General features: G+C 38.4%; 3 protein-coding genes across 3 annotated transcripts; all 3 read right to left on the bottom strand.

The window, feature by feature from the left end:
- Positions 1 to 7: 7 nt before the first annotated feature.
- LOC140170960 (uncharacterized) lies at positions 8 to 3,289 on the bottom strand. Its single transcript, XM_072194153.1, has 5 exons — positions 3,050 to 3,289; positions 2,505 to 2,556; positions 1,522 to 1,730; positions 1,039 to 1,110; positions 8 to 226 (listed from the first exon to the last, which is right to left on the bottom strand). Exons 1-5 carry the CDS (start codon positions 3,287 to 3,289, stop codon positions 8 to 10), a joined length of 792 nt encoding a protein of 263 aa, XP_072050254.1.
- Positions 3,059 to 13,984, bottom strand: LOC140170959 (uncharacterized). Its single transcript, XM_072194152.1, has 10 exons — positions 13,818 to 13,984; positions 13,141 to 13,224; positions 8,185 to 8,372; positions 7,313 to 7,422; positions 6,747 to 6,890; positions 6,265 to 6,426; positions 5,466 to 5,582; positions 4,953 to 5,086; positions 4,316 to 4,604; positions 3,059 to 3,804 (listed from the first exon to the last, which is right to left on the bottom strand). The coding sequence occupies exons 1-10, from the start codon at positions 13,982 to 13,984 to the stop codon at positions 3,334 to 3,336; spliced, it is 1,866 nt and encodes a 621-aa protein (XP_072050253.1). The 3' UTR covers positions 3,059 to 3,333.
- A 3,739-nt stretch (positions 13,985 to 17,723) lies between these two features.
- LOC140170958 (cyclic nucleotide-gated channel rod photoreceptor subunit alpha-like) lies at positions 17,724 to 20,653 on the bottom strand. The gene is made up of 5 exons (XM_072194151.1): positions 20,613 to 20,653; positions 20,176 to 20,292; positions 19,396 to 19,495; positions 18,316 to 18,462; positions 17,724 to 17,735 (listed from the first exon to the last, which is right to left on the bottom strand). Exons 1-5 carry the CDS (start codon positions 20,651 to 20,653, stop codon positions 17,724 to 17,726), a joined length of 417 nt encoding a protein of 138 aa, XP_072050252.1.
- Positions 20,654 to 22,422: the final 1,769 nt, after the last annotated feature.

Here is a 22,422-nt window from a genome sequence, read left to right as displayed (position 1 = left end):
TCCACAGCTAATCAAAGCGAATCAGTCGGGTGAATCGGATGTAGGTGAATACTGCAAATCTGGAGCCAACAGGGGCAAACACTGCGAAGATCTCAAACGGAATTGTTGGAACGATGTCTAATGCAAATCCACTGAAACTCTTTAAGTAGAGCTTGTAGACTTTATCAAAGTCCAATTCCAGTTCGCCGTATTGATCTGCCTGGGTGACGTGAAACTTCACAAAGATCTAGAAAAAGAAGCGAATTTTCTTTTTCTGTAAATATTTTTTCATTTTTAGAAAGCAGTTTTAACTGACTCACTAGCTATATTGATTTGGCTGTGCAATTTAGCTAAACGAAGAGGAGGAAGAGAAACATTGTTGTAATTATTGTGAAGGAGGCACTCATATGAATTCCTCAGCGTTTTAGCCTTGGCCACTGTACTTTTATTTTGTCTGCTATGACTATTAATACTAGATCCGATTCATTCCAAGAAATTGTAGATTCGAAGCAAACAGCGATGCTTTTAAAGCTGAGGAAATTGCTTTTGAATAACTGTCACTTAGTTTAGGGAACTGTATTAGTGGTGTAGAACCATGAAGTCATTTTCAAATTTGGATTTAGTTCGGAGGATAAGGGCTGAATATGGGCTTGTAATACCCCAACATTAGCTGCTTTTGAAGATTTTAATGGGGCTCACTCTCCACAAGTTTGCCAGCGTAATGTTATACCAACTGCCAGACAATCAAATGGTAAGTTTTTAGCAGGTTCACCGTCGGTCCCTGTCGGACAAGTTTAGAACAGCTGTCAAGCTTTCGTCAGGAGTAGCTCTGACTTCTTCAGGACAAAGTACCTAAGTATGAGACATGTAGACCACCCTTTGCCTACTGGTGGCTCTGAAAAGAGCCGTTCACTGAAGACTGCCAGACAATCCTACTCGTCAGGAGTAGCTCTGACTTCTTCAGGACAAAGTACCTAAGAATGAGACAGGTAGGCCGCCCTTTGCCTACTGGTGGCTCTGAAAAGAGCCGTTCACTGAAGACTGCCAGACAATCCTTACCTCAAACATGAAGACAAGCTCAAACAGGTAGATGAGAGCCAGGACCCATACACGGTCGTACTGGTAGGCAGCCTGAAAGATAATTTAAAAAACATCACATATCATATGATCACTAATAATAAATTGATACGAGTAAAAAGTGTGCCTGCGAGCATGAAGAAACTTTTTTATGTATTTCGAAAGAATAAGCAACTGTGCTGAAGGCTTTACTTGTTTTAAATATCATTTATAGGCCCCATGTCACATGGGAACTAACGAGAAATTGCTCAAAATTGACAGTTGCTGGAAATTAAAGTAAATTGCAGTAAATTTTACAAATATTGTTTCAAATTTTGGTAGATCGGCTAAAATCGCCAAAAATTTGCTAAAATCTACAAAATGGCGGTAAATGAGCTGAGATTCTGCAAAAGTAATGTGCGATTTACTGCAATCGCCCATGTTACGTGGATGATGACAATAACACCAAATTGAGCACCTGCCTACCTGAAAGATAGTCAGCATTGATGTGAAGACGATCAGCAGAAAGGTGACGTTGTAAAGGATACGAAGGCGGAAGCTGCTTGGATCAATGACAACTTGGTTAGCCTTTTGCAGACGACGCAAGAATGGTACTTTGTCAGAGGTTTTCACTTCAACGCTTTGGTCATCAATCTCCATCTGTACTTTAACATCATCCTTGGACTTCTTTGAAGCTGAGAGTGGTGTAAAGAGTGACAACACATTTTAAGAAAATCCACACAAACAAATAAACAAACAAATGTTGTGGGGAAAAAAGCCTGTGATATGTAAGCTTCCATGAGAAATTTGTTTATAAACCATTTTTAATATATTGGGTACATTAACTTAAACTTGGGATCGTTGATATATTGCGCTCTATAAATAATTTGTATTATTATTATTAAACTGAATCCCAAGGACCAGTTTGCAGGCTTATGGTGAATATTCATAGACATTTAAAAAAAACAGTGGGAAAGATGTCATTTTGGTCCATTTCTGATGACAGTTACTACAAAAAAAAAAGAAAAAATAAAATGTTGGTGATTTAACGTGCACTTCACCTCAGTATCACCACACTTCAACAATTATTCCCCTGCCCATTTTACACTAAGGTGGAGTAATGAAGTTTGCGCCCTAACCATTAGGCCACTATGCTTCCCCTGACCATATCTACTTATTTCAATTGGGCCATTCCAATTAAAATCCACACTATCCCTGTGGAAGATTTTGGAAATATCTTCCACAGGGGGAGTATGTATTTAAAATGTAATGACACATTAGCAGCTCCATTTGAAACACACCCTCCCTCAGTGAGATATTCAGGTTGAATCTTTCGCAGAGGGTGTATGAAATTCAAATGGAGCTGGCTAATGTGGTCATTCCATTTGAAATTATACTCCCCTGTGGAAGATATTTCCAAAATCTTCCACAGAGGTAGTGTGGATTTTAAATGGAAGCCCAATACAAACCTTTGGCCTTGGTATTATTGTTGGCACTGGAATTGATGTCAAATTCCTCCTCCTATAAAAAAAAAAAAAAAAAAAATGAGACTTATGAGATTACGACAGGTTCACAAAATGAGGATATCGGCTGAGGTAGCAAATGTGCTGTTTTGCTTCCTCCATCTAATGTTGTGCATGGAACTTTAAAAAAAAATGTTTCATTTTATTATAACTTTTTTCCCTAATTTGTCAGTAAGTGATAAAATAATCTGAGAGTTTGTTTTTACATAATTTTACCAAATTGCTCCCTCAAGTGATCAACACACAGCGTATTTGATCATATCCCATGATAATTCATAAAACATTACAAATAATTTGTTTGTTTTAAGTGTCAATGGCATCTCCAGTGTTGAGTTATATTTGTACAACGGTTTCTGCACTTTACAGCCTCGTGTGAAACGACAGATTTACACCATTTTATGCTAGTTTTCCAAAACGTGCCAAAATCTGAATTTGGATGGATTTTGTTTGGTAAATCACTATTTGTCCTTTTTAATCTTATAGTCACTTACGTCATCCGACATTGGACAGCAAGCAATCATTTTCATGACCTTGGCATGAGTCTCCATCGCGGCCTCCATGTGCTTTGCATCATCAACAGATCCCTTGGATGTTACTTGTTGTGGCCGTGGCTCAACAGGTGTTACTTGTCGTGGCTGTGGCTCAACGGGTGTCACTTGTGGCTGTGGCTCAGCGGCCACTCCTGCAAGTTGCTCTTTTGATTCAAAGAACTTCACACGATCTTCGACCATTGATCCCTTAGATGTTACTTTTGCAGTAGGTTGCTCGATGTCCTTCACACGATCTTTGACTGTTGTTCCGCAGCAGGTTGCTCACTCTTTTCAAAGGCCTTTGTAAGCTCGTTGACACGGGATGTCTTAGGTGTCACTTCTGCATGTTGTTCACCCGACAGGAGCTTCACAAATTCTTTGATCTTAGATCCCTTAGGTGCCACTTCTGCAGTAGGTTGCTCACTCGGTTCATAGAGCTTCACACACTCTTTGGTCTTAGATGCCTTTGATGTTACAGTTGGCTGCTCACTCTGTTCAAAGAACTTCACACGATCTTCAAAACTAGGTGTTTTACGTGCTACAGATGGCTGTGGCGCAACTTTGATCACCATGGTCTGTGGTGCAGTAGCGATGGCAGCAACATTATTCACCTTGGTCTTGGGTGCAGTAACGGCGGCAGCAGGAGCAGCAACACCAGGAGCTGGTCGAGTCCGTGGTGGGGAATGGATCTCAGCTCTGACGGTCAAAACTTGACTCTGTGTACATCAAAGTGATCAAAGTGATTCATAATGAAAGGTGTGACCATTTGAAACTTTTTTTTTACAATTATGAGTCATTTAATGGTATCATTGTGTCTGTGATCTGTTGTAATCCAGCAATGCCAATTTATCATTCAACCACTTTAACCCCATGAGAACTACCTGGCGATTGGCCAAAAAGAAGTTTTCATTATCAATTGGACCAATCAGAATAATTTCACCACACAAAATAATTGGGGTGAATTATTTGCAAAGCGACATTGTGATTGGTGATTAAAGTGAAGATATCATGTAATTGACCAATCAGAGGCAATGTTAGATCGGCAGGTAGTGCTCAGGGGTTTAAAGTGGATTTACATCATTACAGTAAGTGAAATACAATTTTTGCCAAAGCCAGAGTTATTATAAACTATCTAAAATGACTCTAAATCATGTTCTAAGCTCTACCTAGTTCAAAAAAGTTTTATATATTATCCATAGACAGTTTCTGATTAGACGTAATACCTACCTGACTTGGTGAAGCTCCAGATGAAACAGAAGCACCAGATGGTCGTGCAATAACAGAGGCGGCAGACGAGGCAGACAGTTGTGATGCAACAGATGCAGATGGTGATGCAATAGCCGATGGTGTTTGGGATTCTTGCTTTTGAACCTCAACTTTGGTCGCACTTCGCTTGCACAGCTGCAATTCGCTTCTTCGACAACGCCAAGGACTTGTTGCTTTATGGATGGATAGCCAAGCAACACTTGATCTAAGTCGTCCTTCTTCAGGATGAACATGTCGCAGTTGGTCTGAGCTCTGGGTACAAACAAAAACATTAAAGTTAGATTTGATAAATTGCATTAAAATGCTGTAACATTATAACTTTTTTAATTTGCAAATATGTCACTGTGTGATACGGCCGACGATATCTCGGGTGTTAAATTTTACTGGTATATTGGATAAAATATTAGCTTGATGGAGACAGTTTTGACGATGTTTGGACCAATCAGCAACATTCTTAGAATAATTTCACCAAAAATTCGGGTGAATTATTTGCGAAGCTCCATTGTGATTGGTGATTAAAATTAAAATGAAGATATCATGTAATTGACCAATCAGAGGCAATGTTAGATTGGCAGGTAGTGCTCAGGGGGTTAGTTACCTGATGGATGCAGTTCGAGGGCAACTCATGATGAGGCTGATCTCTCCAAAGAATCTTCCTGGGTGCATGGTGTCAAACACCATCGTTGCATCCTCAGAGACCACATCAACACAGCCGCGGTGGATGAAAAACATCTAAGGATTGACAAGAAAAGCGACGGTTCCAAATAAAGTTAGTTGAAACATACTTATTTCAGCAGCAAACTAAAGCATCAAAAGACACAAAGCTTGATCAAAGTAAAAAAATATGCAGTTAACTCTCTCCACGCGGGTGTCGACTGCAGACGACAAGTTTCAAATTTTACATTTCACATGTACAGAATTGTACATTTTCATGACCATATTTGAAATCAGCATGAAAAATTCATTAAAATGAGTACAAACAAGCCTAGTATTGGTTCAGTGGTTCTTAAGATAGCTCTTGATATTTTGAGAAAATATCTCAAAACTTGGTCTTTTTATGTTGAAGCTTATGACTAGCACGCAGAGCATTAAGAATGAAAAATATACTTACGTTTTCACCGTGATCGAATTTCCTCACAACATAGTCACTTTCCATGAAGTAGACGGGTTTGATACGGGAAGCCAAAGTTTTTATAAAGCTTTCACCGGTCCCTTTGAACAGAGGTACCTATATTATGAAGAAATAGACAGAAAAAAGTGAGATGAGGATAGAAAGTCAAGGCTATATAAATTGCTAAACAAATTTTACTCTGAGAGAAGATGGCTACAAAATCAACGTATGTGTCCCAAGTAACAATGCAGGCTTCACTTCTACATGTAAACAAAAGTTGTTGGTATCTGATCCAGAATGTTCACTTACTTAAGTACGTTTCAACAACACCTGTTGTCTTAATCACCACTTGGTGGGTAGTGACTGCTGTACTGCTTTGTCATTCATCTTGTCTTTTTACTTCGACCAAAGACTACTAATGCCAAAAAAATCTGCCTTCCACAGAATTTACCATGAAACTTTACTTGTACATTAAGCATTGATGACCTGCTCATGACATTTCATGAACCAAAATCTGTGTACACATCTGGAGATGACCACTGGCAGATCCACCGATAGCACAGGTGGACTATCATGATCAGTGGACTTGCGCCGTGGGCACTAAATAGGATGAAGTCAAGTCACTGGAGTCCTAAGTTCTTGCATGTCTATTATCATACACAAATTAACAGATGACCATACTCTCCACAAAAAATTGTATACATTACTATTCAAACCAGGAAACCAAAATTTAGTTGAACAATCAAACATGAATGTTATGGTTCTTTTTCATCTTCTATATGATTGAAATTCATCTTACCTCCTCTATGATGTCTTTGTACAAAGCCATGGACACGTCAGCCTTCAGTGTTGGTGTCAATCCGTCGAACAAACTGTCCGGGTCAATTCCTTTGGTCCTCAGCCACATGTACTGGTAACGCTTGCCGATTCGTTGTTTGAGTCCCTGGTTAACGTTTTTGTTCTACAATCAATCAATAATCATATCAATTAATCAAAAAGATAATACAAAGAGCATCATTGATGAAGTTCATGAAAATGTTTTCATATGTTTTAATTTTGTACCAACATTGATTGATTTTAGTCCAAAATTTGCAGCTTGGAAATTGCAAACCTTTATACAAATGAATAACTTGATAAGGTTTCAAGAAATAGAGAATACGTCTTCTATCCTGACTATCTTAGGTGCACTGGTGAGCTTCAAAACTGTTAGTCTCATTCTAACAATGTATTGTTCACATATTTGAAACATATGGCAATAATAAGTGATATAAATTGACTTACGTTCATGTATTTGTTAGCCGAAACAATTTGCTCTTGGTAATCTGCCCGCTGCGAATCAGCGTTAGCCATGCTGGCAGCGACACTGGCAATGATGTACCCAAAGTAGAGGATTCCGAAGGTCATGGCAAAGATAGCAATAAGCATCTAAATAAAGAAAGAAATGGCCGACATATTTAGTGCCAATCCAGCTTGAAATGTGGGGGGACACTCGGCCTGAATTGTCAAAAAGTGGCCGAAAAGAACAAAAAATGAGCCATTTTGCCTAAAGGTGGGGGGCACATCCTTCCTGCCCCCCTCCACAGGATCGACACCCTTGGCCGACATGGAATTAACTTTAGGGGTTTGAGTAGGGTTTGCACAATTATTACCGGTAAGTTAGTCACAACTTCTTTGCATGACCTGGGTGGTAGTTGACCATCTATAAGGGATACATAAAATGTGTTAATTCCATTTGAAATTCATACTCCCCCTGTGGAACATATTTCCAAAATCTTCCACAGGGGTGGTATAGATTTTAAATGAAATAGCCCAATCCCATTCTGACATGATACCATTAAGTTTCTTACCTCGCTCTTGTTGTTAGGGGAAGCGATGATGTCACCATAACCGACTGATGCTCCAGTAGCAGAAGACCAGTAGAGACTAACAACGTACAACTCCAAGGATGTCATCTCAGCTGAAAAGATATAATCAACCAGAATTAACCCCATGAGAACTACCTGCCTATTGGTCATAAAGGAGTTTTCATTATCAATTGGACCAATCAGCAACATTGTTAGAATAATTTCACCATGCACAAAAATTGGGGTGATTGGTGATTAAAATGAAGATATCATGTATTTGACCAATCAGAGACAATGTTAGATCGGCAGGTAGTGCTCAGGGGATTAAAGAGAAGTTTACCCACATCTTTAATGGAAGTTAAGATTATTAGGTTAATTAGTACCTATAAATAGTTGCTCTTTCAGCTGGTAAAATGTGATTTCTGGTAGCGCAATCTGTTAATATAACTCAATGAGTTTACTGACTCAAGGAAGAGAGTAGGCCTCTCCTGGGGAGTACTCAATACAAATGACCATACGAGGACGTGCCGCAAACATGGATAGCATTTTTTCGGCATTTTGGTATATCAATGACCCCTTTTTCTAAGCCAATTTTGGTATGGATGGGTTCTTTTTTCAAAATGTTCTCAATTTTGTTGGAAAATATCCCAATTTTGCTTCAATCTAGCCAAAATGTTTGGGAAAATTTGTAAAAACAGACAATTTGGGTTAAATTTGGACAAATATTTTGACTTTTGGTAAATCGATGGGCAAATGTCTTGAAGAAATGGTATATTGATGGGTCCACTTTCAAATTCTCAGCAGTACACCTCTACCAAAACCAAACTTGATCCCCCCCCTGGAGGCAACTATATAGGTGCAAAGGAAGTACATACCAAAGTTGTCAATTGTCATGATCCAGGTGTCGTTGGCACAATAGTGCACACCAAGAGGGATAAGTCCTTCCCGCTCTAGGGTTGCCTCGTCGACTCCGTTGAAACCTACTGGTGGACATGCTTGCATAAACCACATACATGCCAGGGTATGGAAGAACAGAATCAAGTAGAAGAAAAACTTGACTTGCCTGGATTGGAGGAAACAGAATCAAACATAAATATGTGGGGGCCAAAAATTTATTATATTATCGCTCTCCCAAAAAAAAAAAAAAAGAAAAAAAAAAAGCGCAGTGATTTATAGTGCGCTACGCTGGGCACAACACCTGACGTTGATCCACAAGCCTCAGCACACTTTACAGGTTATGCGCTGACCGCTACGGCCCCACATCATTCCACAAACCATTAAACAACAAATCAGGGACTTTGCTGCTTTAAGAGCGCACACCCTATACATTCCACAAATATCCATCGCAACCAGGATCAGCTCCCCGAGTTTCGTACGGGTTACAACGAGACAAATTAGCAGTGAGTTCCTTGTCCAGGGAATTTCAAGCTAACTCAATTTTTCCATGTGAGCGTACTAGGCACCGCTAGGGTTCGAACCCGCAACCTCTCGCACCACAGTCGAATGCCTTATCGATTGAGCTAACTTGACTTGTCAAGCGAGTGTCAACTGCAGACGATGAGTTTCAAAAAAAAAAAATTAAATTCAAAAATTTCAGAATTGTAAATTTTTATGATAATATTGGGAATCGGCATGAAAAATGCCTTAAATGAGTACAAACAAACCTAGTATTGGTTCAGCTGTTCTTGAGATAGCTCTTGATATTTTGAGAAAATATCTCAAAACTTGGAACTTTTTATGTTGAAGCCTACGGCTAGCACGCAGAGCATTATGTGATCTTATTATAACAGGCTTTTCAAAAAGTAGCAATTCAACTACAAAAATGCAAATTAGCATAGAGACATTAAAGAATATGAAAACTTTAAAAACTTAACTGACTATAAGTTTAAATGAGACAATTCTGACTTTCATGATAGTAAATCTCAAATTTGGACATGTTTTACATGTTTTATTGACCACTAACGGGATACCCGCACTTCGCGCGGGTCCCCGCTAGATGAGTACGGTAAATGTGAGCTTTCACTATAACAGGAAGAAATACTGAACAGGTAGAATCATTGAAAGGTATATTTTATTTATATAAATCTGTCTCTTTATTACATTTCCTTTTACCTTCTTTTTTTTATTTGCTGCTTTTTATTTAATTCTGTTCTCATTATTTTAGCTTCTTTTTTTTTCCTTACATTTCCTGATTAGTTTCTTTCCTTCTTTGTTTCGTTCCCGTTTCATTTAGTTACTTTAACCCGTTGGCCTATTACTCATAGTACCGCTTCATGTTGTTTATACAACACACATCTTTTTCCCGTATTTATTACGTCCTCTCATAGCGTGTATGCGGAAGTGTTCATCCGTTATCATAATCCCGTGACCCGTCCATGTACCTTTTTGTCCTTAATTTTTTATTTATTTTTCCATCTTTCTGTATTATCATGTCCACTGGTCTCTGGCTCGCAAGTCGCATGGCTCTGCGCCGTTTACGCGCGCATGGCGTAGTGCGTATTAAGCACGCGGCGCTGAGGCGCTGCCTGCCAGCTGCAGTTTTTCATAACAAAAACCCTGTTTTTACCCATATTTTCACTGTTTTTGCAGCCAATTCGTGACCGATTTCAACCAAATAAAGTCCAGTCCATTTCCCGTATATTCCTCGATCTCCCGTATGAATTTGGCGACCTTTGGATCGAAACTGACGGAGCCTTTTACATATGCCACACGCACACATACATACATACAACATTCCCCTATTTATAGTAAGATGTGAAATTGATACTATACGTACTTCACCATTCCAGTGTTGATATGCAGATTTCCCTCCAGATAATTGAATGCCAGTGGCTGAAAAAAAAAAATGTACAAGTGGTTCATTTTGGACCAACCAATTGAGAGGATTGTTTTATTCAAAGCAACAATAAACGATCAAGCTCATTGGTCAAATGAAAAACATTTTTCTTCACCATGGGCTGCAGTGCTAATCAGTGTTGCCAAAACTTTTCAGCTCCAAGGTGCGGCACATTAGCTCGCCAAGTCGCGGTAAATGAGTCTCAAGAGCCCAATTTTAAACTTCCTAAAAAGCGCCCAATACGGATATTTGGGCAGATTTACCTGAATTTAGAACGCAAATCACACAATTGGGCGGAAAAGCACTTGACTTCAAAACTTCCGGTACGTAATGGGAAGTTAAGGACCGATCAATACAATGGTCACAAAACCCATTGTAACTGCAATTTCGAGCTTCAGAGACTCAAAACCTTTATAAATCGGCTAAATTGAAAGGGAATACGTCAAATTACTGCCGCGGCCTGACACTGGCAAAAGTAGCCCAATTTTTATGCAAGTAGCGGCATGCTTTTTTGAGTAGCGGCAAGTGATCGCCAAGTAGCCCAATTGTGCGCCTAAGACGTGGCGTTGGCATCACTGGTGCTAATGACCTACAAAGCACTGTGATGGGAACTGCACCAAGATGTGAGTGAAATTAATGGAACAAAAACAAAAATATTAACAATTAAGTTTTTAACAATGGCAACAAATCACACACTTCAACTGAATTATGATGTAAATGTGTTCATTAAACAAAATGCAATCATTATCAGGATGACGATAACACTAATATGAAGACACAATGGTATTGGGTTAGTTTTAGGGTATAATTAGAATAATTAAAGTAATATAAAAATAATGCAGATAGTGATTTATAGCAAAGTAGTTAAACTAAGTGGGTTATGATTATTGCTGTGGAAAGTGAAAAAATAATTCCTGAACTCATTATTGGACAAGGACTCATATCATAAACTTAGGAACCAGGGGGGCTCATCCCCCTCAATAATTTTGGTGCAGGGGCTGGAATACCTTTTCAGCTTCCCAATAAACCAAGGTAAAGTTGAAAAATTGTGATAAAATAGAGGGAAAATGGGTGTTTGTGACCTATATTTTGCACAATTTTCTGACTCGCCCCCCTTAAGCACATCTAGGGTGGCCCATCAAAATGTTTTCAATTTTTAGCCCCCCATGTTGAAAATCTTCCTAAGCAATTTTCAGTCCCCCATGTTGAAAATCTTCCTAAGCCAATATTGTTGCACTTTTGACCGATTGATTCAGTATCTCTCTATGGCAGTTTCAAAACAGTATCTTTTCAGGACAATACCATGGCGATTGATAATGGGATGCGGTTGCAGGGTAGCACAGCCATTTTCAGGCCTATACATGCATTTCATGCTGTGACGCTAAGGGTTTCAGGTTTGCTGTCACTTACCACACGATACAACTGGATTAGACGGTTGAAACGCAGAACGGCATAGATGTGAATTGCTTCAGCTACAGTGATAACATAGGAATGAGTGATTGGGAGTGAGTGCGTGAGTGAGCAAGTGAGTTAGAGAACAAGCAAGCAAATGAGTAAGCATAAGGGACCGATCGTTATTTACGGCAGGGGGGGAATGGGCATTTTGGAAAAAATATCGAAAACAATTTTCGCGTTCTCCCTTCGCGTCCGCTCAAAATTTTCGCGTTCCCCTTGTTTTCCCAATTTTCTCCATTTAAAATTTAACAATCCCCTTCCTGGTTCAACTAAAATTTCAGGTTCCCCCTAAAGACCCAAAAAAATTTGTGTTCCCCTAAATTTTCCCATTCCCCCTCTGTCATAAATAACGATCGCTCCCTAAGCAAGGAATCATGATGAGCTGAGTTCAGTTGAGGTGCATATGAATGAGTCAGCAAGGAATCATGCTTAGGGACCGTTCACAAACACTTGTTAAGGGGGCCTGAGGGGGGGGTGGGGCCTGAAAAAAATGACCACAAATTTTCCTGGGAAAATTGAGTTTATATGCTTTTCTATGGGGTTGACCCATAATTTTCATGTCAAAAAGGGGGGCCCTGAAATTTTTGAGGTCTGTAAAAGGGGGGGCCCAAAAATTTCCGCTATGAAATGTTTTTGCATTAGGCCCCCCTAACAAGTGTTTGTGAACGGTCCCTTAGTTGAGGTAAGTTGAGGTGAGATGTAACTATACTAATTCTAATAAAAATGTAATACATATAATTCAAAATCACACACAATTAAAGAGACAATTAGTAGTTAGCTGTATCAGAATACCCTCAAATGAATGAAACATCAGATTATGGCATTTTTAGAACAAACATAAATGTGCTAATAACAAACATGAAGGCAATTTAGTACAGAAAACATTTGACATTTAACGTGAGGGTACAAATAAAAGTGACAAGTTGCAATGATGAAACAAGCATAAGTTAAAATGATCTAATCACAGATCATTTAGTGGAGCAGTTCTATAAAAAACTTTTAAAAATAAACTTTAAACAGATTTTACTTACGAGTCCAGGCTTGGATGGCAGCATACGCGATGATTTCTATCGGCAGGCAGGCAATCAGGTCTACAATGAAGGTGTTTCTGTTTTTGATGATTTCAAAAGACAAGGAAAACAATTAGGACTTTGAAAATCCAAGGAATCCATACAAAAGTGCAGAAGACATCAATGGAAAGAATGCGATGCATAAATATTGTGACAAAATAGACAAATTAGCTGATAAAATTGTTAGTATGACATAGCAATGCACCATCAACAATCACAGAGTGAACATGGCATGCAAAACACCATGGCAGTGACGAAGTTGCTATTATCGACATCTTGGTTTTAAAAAAACATGGTCAATGATAAAATGCGGTCAAACAATAGTGACACACTAGACTATGGACATCCATGATGAAGACAATATTGCAATGTGCAAGACATTGAGAGAACACAATGCTACTGATATGCAACTGTAATCAATGCCAAATATAATGTGACCCGAGTCCAAGATACTAAAATAGCACACTTACTTCATGTAGCGCTTTGCCGTTGCCACAGGATGGGTAATCAGCAAGCCTTGGTCGTCATAGTAAGCCCAGTGAAAGCGGTAGTACCTAAGAGTAAAATACAGCATAAGTTTAAGAACAAGAAAAGATAACACGAAGGCAAGCCCCAAGGAGCACTCCCACTATGGAGGTGATGCGTGTATGGCCACATTTTGTTTTTTGAAACACAAGCTCTGTCACCCAAAGACCCCTTCAATTTCCATTCAATGATCTGTTACCCAAAGGCCCTTATTATTCACTCCACACGGAGCGACCATTTAAACAAACGAACAAACAAACTTGAGCAACAACTATTATTTATCACTGATTATGTTACTTATTTTGAAAAAACAAAAGCCATTTGAAGCCATTTAGAACTTCTGTTCCGGTTCTCACCCACAGACCCCATTTTTGAAATATCTTCCACACGGGGAGTATGAATATCAAATGGAATGACCATATTAGCCAGGTCCATTTGAATTTCATACATCCTCTGAGAAAGATTCAACCTGAATCTCTCACTGAGGGAGGGTGAGTTACAAATGGAGCTGCTAATGTTTTCATTCTATTTGAAATACATATTCCCCTGTGGAAGATATTTCCAAAATCTTCCACAGGGGTAGTGTGGATTTTAAATGGAATAGCCCATTATAAGTACTTACACATCAACAAGGCAGACAAAGTCCAGAACATAACAGATCACCCAAAGATGAGGACTCATGTGGATGAATGCTGCTTGGAATAGGTATGAGATTGCCAAAATCAAAGCAATAATGACCCGGCAACCTTCCCAGAACTGCGCATTGAATCCTTCAGGTATAATTGTCATCCTGTCACACATGGGGAGCAAAAACACAAATATATTGGGCACAGGATACATCAAATGGGGTTACACACATTTTTGCTTTTCCAAATTTGTATAGCATTTAAATTTGTGGTTCATATAATGCAAAACGCCATCGAATAAGGATGAGCACAATTTATATAGTGATGTTCCATCATACATTCTTCCAATCCTGCATAGTACGTAGTACGTTATTTGAAGAAAAAATGATAACTATATGATTTGTCGTTAGTTGAGGCTTTTGTCAAATGTGGTTCTCTGTAGGCTGAACCAGCAAACTGACTCACATCAAATTAAGTTATGGATATGCACCTCTGACTGAAGTTAAGAGACTTCAGAAACTTTAGCTACTGTGTTATGCTGTTCTACTCACTTTAGGAGAAATTTGCTCATGAAGCGAGAAAAGCAACCCAACCGCTCGAATGGTACATCGTGGATTTCCTTTTCTTTGCTGTTTGTTATCAAAATACAAAAGTTAACAATGTTATTAACAATGTAGCATTAGAGTAAGCACCGGTAAAATGCGCGATTTTGAGAGTAAATTTCGCGCAGCAGATTAGGCAAATTCACGATTTCCGTGACTTGTCCGTAATAATTATTCTCAAAATGCGCACATTTCCCCAAAAAGTTCAAAATGGCAGTTTTAAATTTTTGAAATATTTCTTCTCCTTTTTTTTCTTGGAAATATTTCCCCCGGCATGTTGCATTGGTTTATTTTTCTGCATGGATTGTATTGCAGATCGCCATGATTTCTTTCAATTTTAGTGAAAACTTACGTTTTTTAGAAATAAATACTTTAAAAATGGATATTTTGGATAATTCGCGGCCGAACTTAAAATCAATGATTTTACCCAAAATTTGTGAATTTTGGTGTTTTTTACGAGTCGCAAATTCTAAATTAATATCGTATCGATCTACAGAGGACTATCTATTTAGTACTAGTCAATGCATTGTCAATCAGAAATGTATTTCCTTTGATCTAAAAAACGTTCCTAACTTGATCTGAGCTTACCCTTCAAGTTCGTCGAAAAACTTTGCACTTTTCTTGTTTCCATTGGTCGGTTGGTAGCTCATGTCATGTCCGTCATCATTCGGAAGATCAGCAATGGCTGTTGATGAAAATCAAATCAAACGTTTGCATTTTGGGCTTCTTGGGAACAAAAACTGGGTGTTCACACAGGAGATTGTCATGATCAGGTTGCTAGCCAAGAAATAAATAAAAAATGATTTAATGTGCGCTACACCAAGTACCAGCACACTTCAACAATTATTCCGCTGCCATTAGGATATATCAGAATCATTTCCACTTCCACAAGTCTGCAACTGATGCGCAGGTACTCTCAGCGACTTAGATTGTGATTACCCCAGCAGCTCCCCATTTCACACCTGGGTGGAGTGAAGCAATTACGAATTAAGCTATCTTGCCCAAGGACGCAACACACTGGCCGTGGTGGGGCTCGAACCCGCAACCTTTCGATTATGAAGCTCGCGCCCTAACCATTAGGCCACCGTGCTTCCCTATAATATACAAGCAAAGCTTCTACACAACACAAGTTGAGCGGCTAAGTCAACTTACAAATTATTTAAATTTGTCTTTGGTTACAATTTGCTTCATATTCAGATCATATTTATGACGTAAAATCAATCTGCATTTCATGTAGGAATTCAATTCAGGCAATGAACATGATGAAGTCCATAGTGTAGTAGAGATAATGTAGTGTGGCTATCCGGGGTGAACTTTTCCTGTAGTGTGGAAAATGGTGTGGAAGCCTTGCAAATTTAGTGTATTTCTATGGGATGCTAAATTACGAGTCAGTGCCACTCCCCTTCTTAGAGAGATAGGAGCTGTTCATCAGGCCTTGATGACCAAATTTTCATTTATAATACTGTCAACACATCAACGTCCTTACTTTTAGGATTGCCTCCGGCAGTAGCCAGTTCGTCTTCACTGACAACATGTTGAAGTTCCTTCTGAAAGGTCTTATTTTCTTCAATTTCCTTGATTTGACTGAAAAGATACAACATAACATACATGATGCAAATATTTATATCATTGCACTAAGCTGATGAGTCTAAAATTAATGAGAGAAGGAATAAGTTCACAGAGCTATGGTGCTCTACCAACTGAGCTGTTAATAGCATGGTAAAAAACATATGATCCTAAATCTATGTTAACTTCTGGTTCATATTAAAAAGGGGCAAATGATTTTTCCTGAGGTACTGGCTTCAGGCCTATCATGGGCCTATATCCCGAACCTGGAGGGTGTGCGGTGATAGGCCCAAATCCAGTGTTTTATTACACCAAACTTTGACTATGGGGATGAGGTTGTCATGTAGATAGTGAAAACTATCGCACAATGAAATAGGTTGTGTCATTTGCAATTGACATGAGTTGCTCATGAATAAAAATGAGGTGTAATAAAAACTTATCTTGAATATTATCAGTCCTGTATTCACTATTTATAAATAGCAATATATAAATTCTTGATAGAGAGAAATGGAGGTTGCCATTTTGGCTGGATGCCAGTATGTCTGGAGAGTTGACCTCTAGCACAGTAGGTGGTCTTCCTGTACTTTTCAATGGTAAGTCGGTTGACTTCAGCAACTAGTCGCTCAAAATTTGGGGTGTTTTACGGAATAAAAACCATTATAAAATGAATGGCGCTTCAGTAAATTTTAAAACGCTTTGGTAAATTTTCTCTAAAATCAGTTTCTCATAACATATGTAAGTTACAGAATCCCCCAATCTTCAGATTTTTGGCCCATATCATTTTTGTGAAAATTCATGAATACCGACATCTTGTTTTCCTATTCATTTGTATGGAGTGAATGCTTATCTAGAACTCTTTGCTGATACGATGTTGTGTAATGGCTGCGCCCATGTACCCCATGGTGATATATAAATAGCTATTTATAAATAGTGAATACAGGACTGATTATAAGAACATAGTTATTGGATGCCATCTCTGTTAATGCAGTGTTGACTTGTAATATTGTAACAAAATAGTGATCGATATTTTATCATTAATTTTGTAATTAATTATGACATACTTTTTAATCAAAGGGAAATCCTTGAGAACTTCATCCAAGTCGGAATGTTGGAGCATCAGAACATCCACGTGGGAGACGGCTTGCACGGTAGTATTGCGCTCGCCTCCAAACATGAAGGACAATTCACCAATGAAATCGCCAGGTCCAATAGTTGCTATAGTCTTTGTCCCATCTTTAGAAAGCACCTTTGATGTTAACAGAAAAATATATGGATATAAGATTTTAAATCATTGTTATTACTTTACTTTCAAGTACCGTAACCACCCGGTTATAAGCCCACCTTCGGCTATAAGCCCATCCCCTGATTTTTAAAACATTCTGGGAACAAGGGTGCACTCAGGTATAAGCCCAGTACTAAGTTTTGGTCAATGCTTTGCTCTCATATTTAAGAACAAATATTTAAAAAATATCAGTTGATAATTAACATTCCACACTTATAATTTTAAGAAATTGACATAGATGATAGAAATTACTGGTACATTGGGCATATACATACATGTACAAATGGGGGTGATTGTTCTTATTTTTAAATTTAAGCACTAGCCCTTCCCCGGTGTATAAGCCCACCCCCATTTTCGAAGTGAAATCTGCCATCTAGGGGGTGGGCTTATACCCGAGTGTTTACGTATTTAAAGGGGCATGGTACGATTTTTTTCATATCCTGTTATCTACCTTACATTGAAGCCTACAATTAAAACAATGTTTCCAAATTTTTGAGTTGCATTTCTCCGACGATTTTGATATGAGAAGCACACATGTGTATGACATAGTACATACTTTCGGATGTGGTTACCACAATTCACCACATTTTTATTCACGCTATCTAAACGAAACATATCTCTGGCTTTAAATTTGAGAATGATGAGAAAAATATGAGCTGTTTTTTTATACTAAAATCTCAAGTTTTGATGAAAAACAATCAGGAAAGAGGATGTCAATTAGGTCACACCCTTTTAACAGTTACTACCTGGTAAGACAGGTGTACCTTTTGGTAAAGCAAGCATCAATATAATGTATAAGCATAAGCCCATGAGAACTACCTACCTATTGAGCTCTATTGGTCAAAAAGAAGTTTTCATTATCAATCGGACCAATCAGCAACATTGTTAAAATAATTTTACCACACAAAAAAAATTGCGGTGAATTATTTGCAAAGCTCCATTCTGATTGGTGATTAAAATGAAGATATTATGTAATTGACCAATCAGAGGAAATGTTAGATCGTCAGGTAGCGCTCAGGGGGTTAAGTTGCATGAGTAACATACCTCACAACGACCTTTCTGGATCAGATACATTTCACGGCTCTTATCACCCTGGGTGATGATTTTATCTCCAGGTGAATAGATGTAGTCATGGGTCTTCAGAGCAAGTCGGCGAAGGAAAGCTTCATCACAGTCCTTAAACAGGGGTACCTAATGAGCATATGAAAAAAAATATGACTTATTCTGACAGATCTCAGAGCTAGCTCAGGCGGTTCACCTCGGGTTGCGATATTACCAGTTTATATGAACTTTATCGCCCTAAATTTCTTACCCTCTAGGCAGACGGGTACGGTACCTTTGAAAATTTACATGCCTGACTGGCGTTCGGGTGGGTGTTAAAGTACATCCCTGCTTAGCATAAAGGAAAGTCCCTGAAAGGTTCTAGGCCCCAAATGCAGCTTTATTTTGATAGGATAAAGTGGGAGGGTCACACCTCTTTAAAATGACTCACAAGTCATGAAGTGTCACACAGAGTGGTTCAAAATAACATAGCTCAATAATTTAAGGATTCAATCATGTTTCACCGTTCTTCATTACCGTTTAACAGCATGTCTGTGCTGTCTGCATAGTTTACATTGCAAAGGCAAAGTAAACCATGCAGATGCTTTGTAAGAGAGTAAATGGTAGTGAACTGTGAAACATGATTGAATCCATTTCAAGAACAATAAATAAAATAATCGTTAATCATCTAATTAATGGCGTTTGTGTCGTGACCAAATATAATGTTAAACAAATTACTATAGGCCTGTTAATAATAATCTGTGCTAAAAGCGGCAAAAAAACAATGGTACAATTTCCCAACCAGCAATGTTTAGCAGCTTTCTTCATTCAACCACTGAATTTAAATGTTTTAAAGAGTGGGTTCATCACTGTTTAACAATGGCATGCTCCGGTATAAAAAAATAGGAAGAGTGGTTGAAATTTAAGTATTACACTGAGTGATTTCAAATAACTGCCGCAACAAATGGCCAAATAATAATTTCCGCATTCAAATCAAATGGCTCAGAAACTGTCACAAAAAGTGGTTCAAAATAACATGAAATTAAAGTGAGGAAGAGACTTGTGTGGAACTTATAAAATTACCTTCTGAAACAACTCCTTGGTCTCAAAGTAGGCAACATCTTCCTGCAAGGCTATAGGCATGTCATACATCAGGCGTTGTCCTCCAGGGGTGTGAACTCCCCTGAAAAAATAAGTTAAACCGTTGATATTTTGTCATCAAAAAATTAGTCTGGAATAGCACTGTGCTAACACGATGGTTAATCTGTCATATTTAACTCTCACACATGGGACAAAATTGAATATGTGACCCATCACATCGAAACAGACCACCTTGCGGCAGAAATGAAAATGGAGATTTAAACACTAGGATAAACTGCTGCTTTTTAACTTGAAAATGCCACCTTACTTGTTGAAATCAGATACGGTAAAAATGTTTTATGAGGCAAAACAAGCTCAGAATTCTTTTTATTTTCTTTATATTTTTAATGAAGCTAGCCGCGAAGTGGTCTGTTTCGATGTGATGGGTCACATATATTATATTTATTAGCAAATATCCAAGCAGATTGTTCCTTTAAGCTAAAGCTGTACAAAGGTTTGCACATAATGTGGCTATTTATTATACACAACTAAAAATCCTGTGCTTTTTGCAATTTTTATATTATAACAAAATTGTCACTAAAAATGTTGGAAAATGCATAAATGCATCCACCCGCAAGAAAAACGAACGCGTCCGAAAGCACTGCGCGTACTACACGGAGTGCGCGCCCGTGCAATTATACATTATTTATATTTCCAAAATCTTCCACTGGGGTAGTGTGGATTTTAAATGGAAAAGCCCAATGGATGATGTATTCCACTTACTCGTTCTCTTTGAAGGAGATGTTCTTCTCATTTATCACACGGGCCTGGATCTCAGCACTCAAATTGTGGTCTTTCATGAACGTCTTGACGGCAGACAACTTCTCTAGATATTTAACCCTAGAAATAATTCAATAACAGAGAATTCCATTAATATTTAACCCTGGAAATAATTCAATCACAGAGAATTCCATTTAGTATAGATGTGTGCATTAGCGCCAATCTGGCTTAAAATGTAGGGGGCAGTCGGCCTGAATTTTCAAAAAAAATGGCTGAAAAGAACAAAAAAAGGGTCATTTTGCTGAAATGTGGGGGAGGACCTCTCCTCCTCCCTCTTGCCCCTCCTGTCTTTCATTACATCTCCAGTGTTTTTAGCAGTGAAGCCAGCTCGAGCCCTTCAGTTCATATGTAACACACGCTTGGTAAAATGCTGCACTGACTTTAAGATATGTAGTGTGTTAGATGCATGCAGTGAGGACATTTTATGTGCATGGGCTGTCATGGGAGAATTAAAGATTTATTGCTAAGGAATTCTGGAAGGCTCTGAACTACTGTTATTACGTGCAATTTGCATGAGCAGTACGCAATGGCCGTGGACGCATTGGTTTTGGTCATATATTGCTCAAATTGTTAAGTCTGTATTATGTGACACACTCTGGTCCATGGAGGCCAAAGGCAGCAATTTAAAATTGAGATAAAGGCAAAAACATGGAGTAAGAAACAATAAAATACATAAGAAAATAGACATCACAAAACTTTGTAACTTTAGAACCAAGTATGCTAGACCTTTGAGTTTTTCAGTATATGAAAGCCTAATGTTCGTATTTATAAGGTAATGATTATAGTAAATCAATTTATAGTAAATTATTATAGTAAATCTATTGTCAAAAATGCCTCCTTTGGCCTCCATGGACCAGATCGTGTTACATAATGTCCTATAATAAAATTTAAATTCAGTCAAGTAAGCAGATAGAACATTCAAATGTGAAAAAAAAGAGAAAACAGAGAGAGACAGGGAGACATAAACATATTGACTCTGTTGACATCAGACATATTCATGACCCCCACCCTCGAACCCCCTTCCATAGAAAACGACTGCCCCCATCAAACCGCAGCGTTCACAAGGCTCACCTGAATAAATCCAGGTTGGTCAGTATGGCTGCAACAGCAGACAAAATAAAACCAAAGAGAAGCAGACCTCCAACCTGCACACCGATTGTCACACTGTAGGTTGGCATGGAATGAGGTGTTATATCACCATAGCCGGTGCTCGTCATTGTCGTCACTGTCCAGTACACCGCAATCAGGTACTCCATGCTGCTGGATTCTTCGCTCTCGTGGTCATCGTGTGCCGTTTCTACAAAGCCTCCGCGTCTAAACAGAATAACAGGGGAAAAAAATATGTTACTTATCAGGTGCATGCACACTGCACAGTATGATTAAGAAATATTTAGGATTACAAATAATAGTTGTGTACTCTTTTTTTGGGGGGCATAAACCCACAAGCCACAGCACACTTTACAGACAATGGGCTATTCCATTAAAAATCCACACTACCCCTGTGGAAGATTTTGGAAATATCTTCCACAGGGGAGTATGAATTTCAAATGGAATGACCACATTAGCCAACTCCATTTGAATTTCATACACCCTCTGAGAAAGATTCAACCTGAATCTCTCACTGAGGGAGGGTGAGTTTCAATTGGAGCTGCTAATGTGTTCATTCCATTTGAAAAACATACTCCCCTGTGGAAGATATTTCTAAAAAGCTTTCACAGGGGTAGTGTGGATTTTAAATGGAATAGCCCAATGTACTGACCACTGATATAGATCTAAAAACACACCATGTCAACCATAATCAACAATCAGGGGCCTGAAGGTAAGAAGTAAATACCAGTCAACATTAATAGGTAAATTTTCACGGGAAAATTGTCTGGACATGTGACCAATGCGTATCAATGTGAGTGTAACCTCGAGCCTGATCTCTGACCCCCGGCGGTGACCTCGCTATTCATGTCTTAGTAATTTTGAATTGGAATAGTATTTTTGACGGCAATTTTGATAGAAATTTGTGCATTGCAAATTTATTAAATATTATGTTATCTTAATTTCTTCACAATATCATCAAAACGTAATTTCAAAAATATCTATCTACGGAAAAAATATTTATCTACGGAAACTCTTACCATAATATTATTAACTTGCGACAAGTAACTTATTTTGCATCAAAGGAGGAATTCTTCCTATTCA

Source organism: Amphiura filiformis, chromosome 15 (assembly GCF_039555335.1).
Source record: "Amphiura filiformis chromosome 15, Afil_fr2py, whole genome shotgun sequence".
NCBI lineage: Eukaryota > Metazoa > Echinodermata > Ophiuroidea > Amphilepidida > Amphiuridae > Amphiura > Amphiura filiformis.
This window is presented reverse-complemented; position numbering and strand designations above follow the sequence as displayed.